Source organism: Malaclemys terrapin, chromosome 13 (assembly GCF_027887155.1).
Source record: "Malaclemys terrapin pileata isolate rMalTer1 chromosome 13, rMalTer1.hap1, whole genome shotgun sequence".
Taxonomy (NCBI): domain Eukaryota; kingdom Metazoa; phylum Chordata; order Testudines; family Emydidae; genus Malaclemys; species Malaclemys terrapin.
Window position 1 is genome coordinate 28014802 of NC_071517.1, and position 14230 is coordinate 28029031.

Below are 14230 nucleotides of genomic sequence, written 5' to 3' on the forward strand. Positions count from 1 at the left end.
CTTCTCCTGTTCTGACTGGCACCAGTTTAGGTCCTGATTTATTTTTTTACCAGAACCTGGCTTTTATTGTACGGTGATGGTTGCACTGCAGTGGCCCCAGTTTAATTTTATAATTTTGCTAGGGCCACCTTTTTCTATTTCTGTCCCCATTCTTCAGGCACAGGGTAGTTACCTGAAGTCCACTGTTGACTACCAATATTTAAAACATGGGTGTGACGTTCCCCTCTGGTGTTATCTGGACCGGTGATCTCCTAGGTCACTCCAATCCTTGACTTTGGGAGCCAGCCTTATCCTGCTCTGCGGTGAGAACCCCCACTCCAGGGCTGTTCATGCACAGCCTCTAGCATGTAAGCTGCTCCTTGGATTGTGCAACCGAAGGACACTAGCCAGTATCTCTGGTCCCAGACACAACCCTAGGAACCTCCGTCTTGCAGTGTCGCATTATGCCTGCTGGACACTGCAAGCTTATATGAGTTTGTCAATTTAACAAAGAAATTGATCTGCACCAGGCTTGTTATCCCAAGGGGAGTCTCTGACACACTTTAAACCAAACGCACTGCTTCAGGTAGAATAAACAAACAGATTTATTAACTACAAAGATAGATTTTAAGTGATTATAAGTCAAAGCATAACTAGTCGCATTTGGTCAAATGAAATAAAAGCAAAACACATTCTAAGCTGATCTTAACACTTTTGGTGCCCTTACAAACTTAGATGCTTCTCACCACAGGCTTGCTGGTTGCCCTTCAGTCAGGCTCTCCCCTTTGATCAGTGTTTCAGTCGCTTGGTGTGGTGCCTGTAGCTGTAGGTGGAAGAGAGAGGAAGAGCATGGCAAACATCTCTTCCTTTTATCATGTCCTTTCTTCCCTCTTGGCTTTACCACCCTCCCCCCCCCCCCCCGGCGCCCCCATTCAGAGTCAGGTGAGCATTACCTCATCGCAGTCCCAACCTGACTAAAGGAAGGGGGTGACTCATTCGAGAGTCCAACAGATCCTTTGTTGTTGCCTAGGCCAGTGTCCTTTGTTCCTGTGAGGCTGGGCTGGGTTTGTCCCATACGTGCCCTGATGAGGTGTGAACTGCCCCTCTGCTTCTGGAGAGTTTTTGCCTGGGCTTGCCTTAAGTCATGAGGACACATTTTCAGCCTCATAACTATATACATTAAATTACAACCTGTAACATTACTATAACAACAATTACTATAACAATGCTCAGTACACAATGAGCCTTCCGAAGACACCCAACTTGACAAACTTTGCATTAGATACCACACAATCATATTATAAGGATGAACATGGGGGTGCTGGGTGTTCCCTCGAGGTACAGAGCGTCACAGCCTGTCTATGCAAACAAGGTCAGTTTCTGAAGTGTTCTCCCCCACTTCTCTTTTTTGCGGATTCTTTACAGCTGTCTCCAATCTTTTATTTTGTTCCTGTGCTTGCTGTCTCTGAACTGCTTGCTGCCCTGTTAAAACAGCAGGAGCATTCCAGGGCTCTGTTATTTCTCTTGCTTCTTTTAACTTTCTTTGTTTCTGTTACTTGCTTCACCAATTTTGTGGCGTGTTGTCTTAACCATTTAACAGCCAGGGCCATAGTTTACAATATTCTACATTTTTTACTCTTATTTTTCAAGGCTACAGTCTCTGCCCTAGTCTTACAGATTCCGTTCCAGATTTCTTCCCCACTATATTTTTTAAATTCATATGGAACTCTTTTGCTAGCAACCCAGCATGTCCTTACCTTATCAAACTCTGTGGGGATTTTCAGGGTGGGGTTAAGGGGATTCCCTAGCATGTAGCCTTCTGCCATGTTAGATCGTGATTCCTACAGAGGACAGCTTGCTTACTTACCAGATCAGCAGTCGGGGCAATATTGTCAGATGTTTGGCTGCATGTGTGTGTTTTCTCTCCATACTGCACTGGCTCTGGCCAGATAACCTGTACAGCAGGCTCCAATCAAACTATTCAGTAACCACAGACCCATTTAGTAGCAAAGGCACTCGGTCAGGTTTATTGCTGACAAAGCATGGTGCTAATGCCCCGGCTCAATGGTTACAGGTACACTAACACATGTATGCTTGTGACAATGGACCAGCTCAGTCAGTGGCAGGACTTTTTCACTGCCCCCTAGGCTGGACGAAGGGTTAAGGTGAGGTATCCCAACATTTATAGACTGAGACAAACAATCTGGGATAAACAACTTATGTACCACCTTACGTGTTTCATGACACATTTGTTACCTCCCCTTGTACTTTTCTCCTGATTTTTCAGACAAAATATCACTGTTCAGCACTTTTGTCAAGCCATTTTATCGTGTGCTAGGTTGGGGTGTTCTTGTGCTGGCCTGCTGGAATGTGTTTACACATTGTGTGCTTTAGTAATGCTAGCAATATTGGTGCCGATTTCATGTACCAGACACTGACTTTCAGGCAAGCATCTGCTTTTGACAGGGCCTGACTGTTGCTCATAGCATAATTTTTGCTGACTTTGGTTCAGGCCTCAGGCTTTGTACCAGGCCAATGCTTCAAGCTCTCTCTTTCGACTACAACAACAACCAACTGATTAGCTATGTTAAAATGAATCCATAGCAATGAAGGCCACAGTGTGTATTTCAAACAAACACACACACAACTAGAAATCCAGTTAGCTAATGGTGTTATTTCCCCCCCCACATACTCACACACTCCACCTAGTCCTCAAAGCCCTGATGGATAACCCCTTTGAGCCAATGGCTACCTGCTCCCTTCTCCACCTATCCATGAAGACTGCCTTGCTGATAGCAATCATGTCTGCCAGACAAGTAGGAGAAATGGGAGCACTCATGGCAGAATCTCTGTATACCACATTCTTCCGTATAAGGTCACACTCCACACACATCCGAAGTCCCTGCCTAAGCTATCTCTACCCAGAGACTCTCCAAATGGATTGCAGACTGCATATGTTTCTGCTACCAACTGAAGAACATACAACCTCCTACATCAATTAGGACACACTCTACTAGAGCTGTCTCCACTTCCACTGCCTTTCTCCATATGCAGGGCAGCTACCTGGGCATCAAACCTTACCTTCGCCAATCATTACGCTTTCATGCACACAGCAGCATCCGACACCAGGATGGGTAGAGCTGTCTGGTCAACAGCCTTCTTACCTGATTCGAAGTCCCAACCATCCTAAGGGATACTGCTTTTCAGTCACCTGAAGTGGAGCACCCACAGGGACATCTCTCGAAGAAGAAGAAGAAGAGGAGGAGGTTACTCATCCTGTGCAGTAACTGACGTTCTTCAAGATGAATGTCCCTGTGGGTGCTCCACTATCCGCCCTCCTCCCCTCTACTTCAGAATCTGGAACACACTCCGTTGTAGAGAAGGAATTGAGGAGCCCGGGCCACGCATGCGTTCTTCAAACACTGACAGCTCATGAGATAGGCACAGCGCGTGCGCAGCCCATAGGGGTACTGCTGTAGAAATCTCCGATCAAAGGTGCTGGGACGCATCGTGACCTGATGTGGAGCACCCACAGGGACACTCATCTCGAAGAACGTCAGTTACTGCATAGGGTGAGTAACCTCCTCTTATGACTTATAACTGACATAAACAATACTCGTGTGTAAGGGTATGTCTACACTACCCATGTTACAGTGTGGCTGCAGCAGCACTGCGACATGGGCAGTGTAGACATGCTTTATTAAAAAAAAAAAAAAAAACACCCTAAACGAGCGATGGTAGCTTTATCGCTGGGAGCGCAGCTCCCGGGATAAAGTGCTGCCTATACTGGCGCTTTTCAGCGCTAAAACTTTTGTCGCTCAGGGGTGTGTTTTTTCACACCCCAAATGACAAAAGCTTTAGCGCTGAAAGTGGCAGTGTAGACACAGCCTTAGTGCAGTTTTTCCAGCATAACTGTGACTGCACTAGGGCTTTTGTCAGTATAACTATGTTGATAAAAAAAATCATATCCCCAACTGATATGTTGGCAACATGTTTTTGTATTGTAGACTAGACATTATGCATTTCTGAAATTCCCACCTATACTATATAGGCAGTAGAGGAATCTAGTTATTTTTCCCTTATGTCATTTCTGGTAGAGAAATATTGACCTGTCTGAAGAATGTGTTATGTCCCACTTGCTTTCTTTGACTTAGGAGATTTTGTATATATCATCCTAAACCTTTAACTGTATTTGAATGAACAGTAATCAGAAGGCACAGTAGACAAACAGCCAAACATTCTCCCCACTCTTACATAAATCTATGATTATTAGATATCCTATTGACCATTTGGGGATGGGGGACAACACTTAACTCATTTGCGAGACTCAACCCCAATGGAAATCTTTGTCCCATTAAAAAGCAACAGAGGGTCCTGTGGCACCTTTGAGACTAACAGAAGTATTGGGAGCATAAGCTTTCGTGGGTAAGAACCTCACTTCTTCAGATGCACTTCTTCTTGCATCTGAAGAAGTGAGGTTCTTACCCACGAAAGCTTATGCTCCCAGTACTTCCGTTAGTCTCAAAGGTGCCACAGGACCCTCTATTGCTTTTTACAGATTCAGACTAACACGGCTACCCCTCTGATATTTGTCCCATTAAAGTCAATGGCAAAACTCTTAGAGTTCAGTGGGACCAAGATTTCACCACTATCTATCATTTCTTAAATCTTTGACTGCAAATAGTAATGATCACAGCTCACCACCTGCCTAGCTATTATTAGGTTGCATCATTGCAGAGATGAGTTTTGAGGAGAGATTGGAAGGAAGACAAGAGGCTTTATGAATTTTGACTGGAGCTTTCCCCACTCATAAGGAGTGGCATGTGTGAAAGCACAGAATACCTTGCTGAAGAAGTAGAGAACTGGGGGATTGAGGTTGGCATCACTGGAAATGAAACTGGAAATTGACCTTGTGATGGTATACTGGGTTGGGTAGGTGGGGTGGACTAAACTGGAGAGCTTTGTAAGAGAGGACAGGAAGTTTGAGTCTGATACATTGGAAGAGGCGAGCCAATGGAGGGATTTAAACAGGCTGATAATATAGTCTGTGTGATGAGATCTTAATAGTGGTATTTCGCATTGATTTGATTGGAAGGGGGAGCACTGAGGCTAGGGAGGAAGAGATTACAGTAGTGAAGATGTGGGGTGATCAAGGCTTAGACCAGAATTTGGCAGCGTGGGCAGAGAGAAAAGGTCAGACCTTGGAGATATTGTATGGGAAGAAGTGGTGAGATTTAGACATGAGGTTTAAACAAGAGGATCACAAATAATGAATAGCTTCCTGCACAGTAATTTGGATGAATTGTGATTATGATTCATTGAAAGATTTGAGGGAAATAGTGGATTGACAGGCAATTTTTTTCAGACAACCTGGCAATTTCTGAGTGTTCTTTAACATTGAAAGCCTTGTTCTCCCCTGGTAGAACACCACTCTGATCAACGACTTTAACCCTTCAACATTCTGATCCATGGTCATTACTATTGCTAGTGGCAGTATTACATTAGATTCCTCATGTGAGATAGTAGCCCTGCTTTGCTGAGCACTGCACACAAAAAACACATAGTGACAGTTGGTTCCTGCTACAAAGAACAGGCATCTAAATAATCAAGACCCCAAAAAGACTGGAGAGGAAATGGAGCCACAGAGAGGGGAAAGGACTTGTCCAAGGTCACACAGCAGGTCACCAGCAAATCTGGGACTGGAACTCAAGTCTCACAAGTCCCATCTCACTACCTGAAGGACTGGAGAGTGTTGCCTCTCATTGTACAAGAAGCAGCAAATCAAACCAGGCTCACTTATACACCAATGTACAAATTTGATGTCTGTCTTGGTTGGAGTCACTTTTAATAGCTGTTTCTAGTGTTTTATGCAGTGCTGATGGGGCCATACTTCCTCCCTTGTTTTAGACTAGTCCCACAGGGGTAGGCATCATATGAAATGGAGTCATTTGGTTTTTGTCCCTGCTTACAAAGTAATGAGTCGTTCTGGGATTTTGTTTTTCAGATCCTTTTTTCCCAAAGGTGAATCCCTGGATGGTGGCGATGTGTGTGATCCTGGTGGTTTTGTTTGGTTCCTTTGTCCTTAGTCATTACCTCTTCAAAATCAAAGGTAAATTTAGAAGCAGGAAATACAGTGTAATTAGCAAGACATTTTCTTTTTTTAAAAAAATGAATACAGTAAACAATTTGATACTGGCCAGACGTGATGGGAAGCGTGTAACTGCACCACCTCCCAGCAGTGCAGGGAAGAAAATGCTACTAAGATTCCCCTTTTGTCAAGGGGGGTGGTAACCTGCACCAGTCTCTGGCTCCAGCACAGAGGACGTCTCCACCAGTACCTACCTGCAGCATTGTAGGATGGAGTGAAAGCTCAGTCCACTGTCCGCTGCTCTTTGCTCATTCCCCACCCACCTTTGCAGTGGTGCATATTGTGCCAGCTGAGCCTCCCTCAATCCAATGCACACAGCAAGGATCCAGGGAGCCCATGCATGAAACTAAGGAGGTTTCATTTCCCCCTTACTCTCTTGTGTAGGGGTGTTGTGCAAGATACAATCTTGTCCTAACTGCAGAAGACCATGATATTTCCATTTATGGAGAGAGAGAGAGAGAGAGGTATGGAATTGGAAGGAGGAGAAAATTAGGCAACAAGGCTGAATCAGAAACCCAGATCAAAGCAGTTATATCTGCATCTTGCTCAGTCTTCTGTCTTCTGGGGTCACTTATGTCTGTCTCATTTCTCACAAGACTCTGCAAAGCCTAGGGCTGGCCCTGATATCTATTAGTTAGTTAGTATCTATTATAAGTGGCAGATTAGCCACTGGGCCAACAGGGCCGTGCCCAGGGGCCCTGACCAATTGGGGGGCCTCAGAAAAATGGGTGCCCCCACACCCTGACCTGCTCTGCCCACTCGCCTGGCCCTCCTGCCGGGGAGTGCGGTTGGAGTGCGGGGGCTTCCCCCGCTCCACCCACCTGGCACTCCTGTCAGGGAGCAGGGGAACCCCTCATGCCCTGACCCTGCTTCCTGGTAGGAGCGGCGGGCGGGCGGAGTGGGGCAAGCCCCCGCACCACGACCCTGCTCACTGGCAGAAGTGATGGGTGGGAGGGTGGGGCGGGGCAAGCCCTCATGCCCCGACCCCATTTCCCCAGCAGGAGCTCTGGGGGAAGAGGGGAGACTGAAGGAGGAAGGGGTGGGGAGGGCCCCACTTACTCTGGCCCAGGGCCCCACAAAACTCTAATCTGCCTCTGCCTCTCCCCTGGCGTTTAGGGCAGTGACGAAGCTCTTCCACTCCTGTCTGTTTCTGGCAAGTCTTTCCATGGTTCCCCAGCTGTGCCCCATGTTTTTCAGCTCGGCTTCCACAGCTCTTCGCCATGTTGTTTCCAGGTGACCTCATTTTCTCTTGCCTTCGGGTGTCCATCTAATTGCTATTCTGGTGATGGAATCAGTTTCCATCCGAAGCACACGGCCAGTCTATCTCCAATGCCTCCTGGTAATGATGGTGCTCATATCTTCTTGGCTGCATGGTGTGAATAGGTCTTGGTTTGAGATTGTTCTGGGCCAAAAGATACAGAGAATTTTTCTGAGGCAGGTTGTATGGAATGAAGACAGTTTGGACACATCATACTTTGTCATTCCCCAGCATTCTGCACTATAAGGTAGTGTTGGAAGTATGCAGCTCTGATAAATTCTGAGTTTGGTTTTGGTGTTGTATTTTGATGATTTCCAGACTGTATTCAAGCTCCTGAAGGTGTTCTTGGCTTTATTGATTCTATTCTGGATATCCTTGCTTGTTCCACATCCTAGCTGATGGTGCTGCCCAAGTATGTGAATGTTTCTACATTGATGAGAACATGATCTTCTATCCATATTGGTGATGGTGAGGCAATATTAATGGTCCGGATATCTGTCTTATTGTGGTTGATTTGCTGGCTGAATGTGTTGAGTTGGATTGTTTTTTCTTGTATATGGTTTTGACTATGTGATAGGAGAGAGAGATCATCTACGAAGTCTAGGTCTTCAAGGGATGAAAAGGGTGTCTATCTGATGCCTCTTGGCATGTCTTCTGTTTTACGCTGCATTATCCAGTCAATGGCAATATTGAAGAGGATTGCAGACATGACACTCCTGACTTACTCCTGTTTTGACTTCAAAACTGAGCTCACTGTGATCAACACTGCATGTAAAGTTGGAATAGAAGCTTTTAATGATGTTGATTGTACGGAGAAGAATTCCATATGCCCCTAGAATGCGCCATAGGCTGGTCCTGTGAATACTGTCAAAGACCTTTTAAAAGTCTCTGAAGTTTATGTAGAGTTGCCGTTGCCATTCTAAGCATTGTTCTATTATGTTTTGTAGAGTGAGTATCTGTTCTATGCATCCATGCCCTTTCTGAAAACCAGCTTGCTCTTGTAGGTGACCTTGTTTGTCCCTAATGAGTGTGTGTGTTGGTGTTTGCCACTGATAAGCTGCATCATTTTTTAGATGGTTCCTTGTTCACAACAGGCAGCTGCATCCTCTGCTTGTATTGCCAGATTATCAATATAGTGTTGTTTGTCCACTCTCACAAGGCGTTTGACCTCCCATTGTGCCTTGCTATATTGCTCATAGTGTTTGTCCTTTAGCTTCTGAGATTTTGTATCTAAAACTTTATTCTTCAGGGCTCATCTAGTTTCTATGGCATTCTATGTGTTGGGTGTAATCCACTCTTTTCTTTTCTTCTGCCTGTAGCCTAAACAGGCGTCACTGCTCTGTTTATAGATTGTTGTTGCTTTGCCCCAGTTCTTGTTGATCTCCTCATCTGCATTCCACTCCTCTTCATCAAGGTCTGCAAGTGCCTGAAACCAGTTCTTTAACTACAGAACGAAGTCTTTCTGTATTTCAGGGGACTTTAGCTTGTCAACGTCATAACATCTATGTTTATGCTGTTTGGTGGACCCACAAGTCTCAGTATTAGCTTGATGGGGGCTGTTACAAGGTGGTGGTCACTGCCAACGTCTGCTCCCCTTGTCACTTTCACTTCTGTCAGTGAACATCGCCATTTGCCATTGATCATTCATCATATGGTCAGTCTGGTTCTTATTGCTACCATTGCGTACAGATGTGGTCTCCTCATCTCAAAAAAGATCTACTGGCACTAGAAAAGGTTCAGAGAAGGGCAACTAAAATGATTAAGGGTTTGGAACGGGTCCCATATGAGGAGAGATTAAAGAGGCTAGGACTCTTCAGCTTGGAAAAGAGGAGACTAAGGAGGGATATGATAGAGGTATATAAAATCATGAGTGATGTGGAGAAAGTGGATAAGGAAAAGTTATTTACTTATTCCCATAATACAAGAACTAGGGGTCATCAAATGAAATTAATAGGCAGCGGTTTAAAACAAATAAAAGGAAGTTCTTCACGCAGTGCACAGTCAACTTGTGGAACTCCTTACCTGAGAAGGTTGTGAAGGCTAGGACTATAACAAAGTTTAAAAGAGAACTGGATAAATTCATGGTGGTTAAGTCCATTAATGGCTATTAGCCAGGACGGGTAAGGAATGGTGTCCCAGCCTCTGTCTGTCAGAGGGTGGAGATGGATGGCAGGAGAGAGATCACTTGATCATTGCCTGTTAGGTTCACTCCCTCTGGGGCACCTGGCATTGGACACTGTTGGTAGACAGGGTACTGGGCTAGATGGACCTTTGGTCTGACCCGGTACGGCCTTTCTTATGTTCATTTGGAGAGCACCATGTCAGCTTGTGAATTTCACAATACTGAAATAGAGTTCTGCCGATGACTAAGTCATTCATATTGCAGAAATCTAAAAGCCTCTCTCCATTTTCATTCATGGCTCCACACCCATGTCTTCCCATTGCTCTGTCCTTGTTTGTGTTGTCCTTACCGACCTTGGCATTCAGGTGTCCCATGACAATAGGTGTAATGTAGAATTTGTCCTTTGCTTCGTCATCACTGTCATTTGTCAGAGCATAGCACTGAATCAGGGTGATATTATTATGTTTCTCTTTCAGTCTGGCTCTCATAAGTCTGCTGCTGATGGACTTCCACTCCTCTCCCTTCTTCAAAAGGATAACAACACCCTCATGGTGTTGTCCATCATCCCATCCAGAATACAGCAAAGTTTCTCCTGAGGCTGTTGTTACTCTTCCTGATCCCATCTATCTGCTCTCACTGACACTCAGGATGTGTAAGCTGTAGCGTCTCATCTCTGCTGTGACCTGAGCTAGCTTCCCCATTTCATATATTGTCCGTACATTCTAAAAACCAAGTTTATTTTTGTCTTTGTGTTGAGCATTTCAGTCTTCTTGCCACTGGCTTCCTTTTAGCTTTCGCCACTGGCAGTCATACGGGTCATTGACTCCTGAAGGCCATCACACACGGTAATAGTTGATTTCTCCGCCACTGTTTCCATTACATATTTTGTTTTTTACGGGACAGGATTGTTAGCCCTGTGCCTAACCCCCAACTTGGAGGACCAGGGTGTTTGTTTTTGTCTGGTCCCTCCCCCACAGACCAATCTGGCATAGTTGAACCTGCCAGGAGTAAAAAGCCCCCATCGGCACAAACTCTGGGGATTGTTAGAGCACATAAGCTGTCCCGCCATGACAAGGCAGAGACACCAGATGCCTGATATCTATACTTAAAATAATTTTTTGCTAATAAAGTGCAATGCACTCTCATGCTACATTGGTGCTCCCTGTGGAATATCCAATGGGGTAAGTAAATAATCAATGAGGAAAAGCCATCGCAGCCATTTGGCAAGTCTCAGTCTTTCTCTTTGCATAAGTCAAATTCTGTACACAATTGTATCCTCGTAGCAGGGTGGTGGTGGTGGTGTTTTCCTGTTCTTTTGGAAGATTTACTATTCAATTTAACATTTTTTAAAGCAGGAGAAGCCTAAATCTGAGAAATTTCACATCAAAAGATAATAACAACAACCAAAAAAGGGGGCTTTGTATAGAAATTACCTCTTAGGTCAGGTCAGATGATCTGCTGGTAGAAATCAAAATAACTCTCTTGAAATCAGTGGAGCTGGACTAATTTACACAAGCCCAGACCCACAAAAGGACCCAGTGTTGGGTGTTCCAACATTGAGCATCACACCACCAAACTTTTAGGTGCCTAGAAGATCACTGGAACAGCACTGTGATCCACAAAGCCTGAGTAAGGTGCCTCTGGTCCTTCTACAATGCATGCAGGGAGATAGGCACCTTAGAATGGGATCCACAAAAGCCAGCATGCTAGATGGGGAGCCACCTAGGCCAGCCAATGGGAGATGCCAATGAGAGGATTGTATCCTAAGCCCCGCCCTTCTCACAGAGTTTGGTGCTTAAATCCAGGCTGCAGGGAGGTGCCTAGCTCTGCTCGCTGACCACAGGCAGGAACCCCTCTCCTGGAGTCAGGCGGCTTAGGCACCAAAGCCATTTCTTGTGAGAATGAATGAGAGGCCTGCCTAGCTCACTTTGGGGGAGCAAAGTTGAAAAGGGATTAGCTCTCTATATAGCCTAATGCTTAGGAGCCAAATGAATTCTACTGAGCACCTTGCAGAGAGACAGCCCAAGAGTGCTGAAAGCAAGCTCTGACTCACAACGATGGTGTGGCTTAGCATAAGCTGCTTTGGCTCTAGCAGTTGAGTACCAGCCAGGCCCTGTGAGTTTAAATCCAACCATTGGCAGAAATCAGAAGACACCTTACTATAATAGGGTGTTTTATTTTGGGAAAATGTAATCTGAGTGCATCAGAATCCTCAGAGGTTGCTCAGATATTTTTGAAAAGAAAATAAATTCCACATGCAAATAGTTGCTGGGGAGGAGTGGGAATTAGGGAGCAGAGGAGTAGTGGGTAATAAGGGGAAAGAGGTTTGGAGCTGCACTGAGGGGAGAAGGGGTTATGGAAAGGGGGTTAAACTCACTGACAAAAACCTTTCTTAAAGCAGTTAAGGTTGCCTAATGGATCACTTAATGATTACCTGTTCTGTTCATTCCCTCTGGGGCACTTGGCCATGGCCATCATCAGAAGACAGGATACTCGGCTAGATGGATCTTTGGTCTGACCCAGTATGGAGTTCTTATGTTCTTAAATATGAAATTGCAGATCTGTTAACTGTGCGATATAACTTATCACTTAAATCAGTCTCTGTACCAGATAGCTAATGTAATGCCGATTTTTTTTATTATTATTTTATTATATTTTTTTAAGAAGCTCCAAAGGCAATCATGGGCCTGTGAGTCTAACTTCAGAATGAGGCAATTTGGTTGAAACTATAGTAAAGAACAGAATTATCAGACACCTAGAAGAACATGATATGTTGGGGAAGTGTCAACGTGACTTCTGTAAAGGGAAATCATACCTCACCAATCTACTAGAATTCTTTGAGGTTGTCAACGAACATGTAGAGAAGGGTGATCCAGTGGATATAGTGTACTTGGACTTTCAGAAAGCTGTTAACAAGGTTCCTCACCAAAGGTTCCTCTTAAGCAAAGTAAGCAGTCATGGGAAAAAGAGAAGGTCTTTTCATGGATCAGTAACTGGTTAAAAGATAGGAAACAAAGGGTAGGAATAAATTATCCGTTTTCAAAGTGGAGAGAGGTAAATAGCGGGATCCCCCAGTAATCTGTACTGGGACCAATATTGTTCAACATATTCATAAATGATCTGGAAAAAGGGATAAATAGTGAGGTGGAAAAGTTTGCAGATGATACAAAATTACTCAAGATAATAAAGTCCAAAGCAGACTGCAGAGAGTTGCAAAGGGATCTCACAAAGTTGGTGACTGGGTGACAAAGTGACAGATGCAGTTCAATGTTGATAACTGCAAAGTAATGCACATTGGAAAACATAATCCCAACTATACATACAAAATGATGGGATCTAAATTAGCTGTTATCACTCAAGAAAGAAATCTTGGAGTCATTGTGGATAGTTCTCTGAATACATCTGCTCAATGTTCAATGGCAGGTTAAAAAAAAAAAAAGCTAACCAAATGTTAGGAAGCATTAGGAAAGGGATAGATAATAAAACAAAAAACATCATAAAGCCACTATATAAATCCATGATACACCTTGAATAGGACGGGCAGTTCTGGTTGCCCCATCTCAAAAATAGATATATTAGAATTGGAAAGGGTAAAGAGAAGGACAAACAAAAATGATTACGGGTCTGGAACAACTTCCATATAAGGAGAAAGTAAAAGTATTGGGACTGTTCAGCTTGGAAAAGAGACTAAGGGAGGATATGATAGAGATCTATAAAATCATGACTGGTGTGGAGAAAGTGAATAAGGAAGCGTTATTTACCCTTACACATAACATAAGAACCAGAGGTCACCCAATGAAATTAATAGGCAGCAGGTTTACAACAAGCAAAAGGAAGTACTTCTTCACACAATGCCCAGTCAACCTGTGAAACCTGAAGGAAAACTGGGTTGAAAAAAGAATTAGATAAATCCATGGAGGATAGGTCCATCAATGGCTATTAGCCAAGATGGTGAGAGATGCAACCCCATGTTCTGGATGTCCCTAAGTCTCTGACTGTCAGAAGCTGGAAGTGGACGACGGGATGGATCACTTGATAAATTGCCCTGTTCTGTTCATTCCCTCTGAAGCATCTGGCACCAGCCACTGTCAGAAGACAGAAAACTGGGCTAGCTGGACCATTGGTCTGACCAGGAAGGCTATTCTTGTGTTCCTATGTGGGTGATCAAAGGAAAGAGGTGTGTGTGTACTTGGAAGAGATCCAGTATGCCTCATGTTCGTGCTGTCTGATGTGGGTATGTCAGCAGGAGAGCACAGGGGTCTTCTTGCCATGGGGATTGTCAGCTGTTAGGTGGGAGATGAATGTGGTCTGTGAATTTAATGAAGGGAAATGTCAGTTGGCATTGTGTGCATATGGGTGAACGGATTGTTAAAGAGGTTGAAGGGGCTATAAAATTTAGCAGATGTGGTGTTCTTTCTGTGGAGTCGGTGAGGTGTTTGAGTGTAGGGCTGGTGTGAGTAGCTCCTGTTCGGTACAGGGAGCAGGCAGAGTGTGAGTCTGGGTATTGTGGGTGTACTGAAGTATCACTTAAAAGGAGCAGAGTTCAGGTTGTGTGGGCTTGTACCTTTACTCTGTATTCCCAGCTTTTCCAAAGCTTCAGTTTTGCTGAAATCAATGATCTGGAAGGACACAAGACACCATAGGCGCCAACTTTGCCTGGCGCCGGTAGGTGCTTGACCCCGCCACTACCCCCAGCCCCGCCCCAACTCCACCCCTGCCCCGC

At 44.6% G+C, this 14230-nt stretch overlaps 1 protein-coding gene across 1 annotated transcript in view; it reads left to right on the forward strand.

Moving 5' to 3' along the window:
* The window catches only part of LOC128848298 (butyrophilin subfamily 1 member A1-like), a 49764-nt gene that overhangs the window by 14344 nt on the left and 21190 nt on the right, over positions 1-14230 (forward strand). Inside the window, exon 5 of the mRNA XM_054048210.1 lies at positions 5984-6088. Within this exon, the coding sequence (XP_053904185.1) occupies positions 5984-6088 (105 nt within the window). The remainder of the gene's footprint in view (positions 1-5983; positions 6089-14230) is intronic.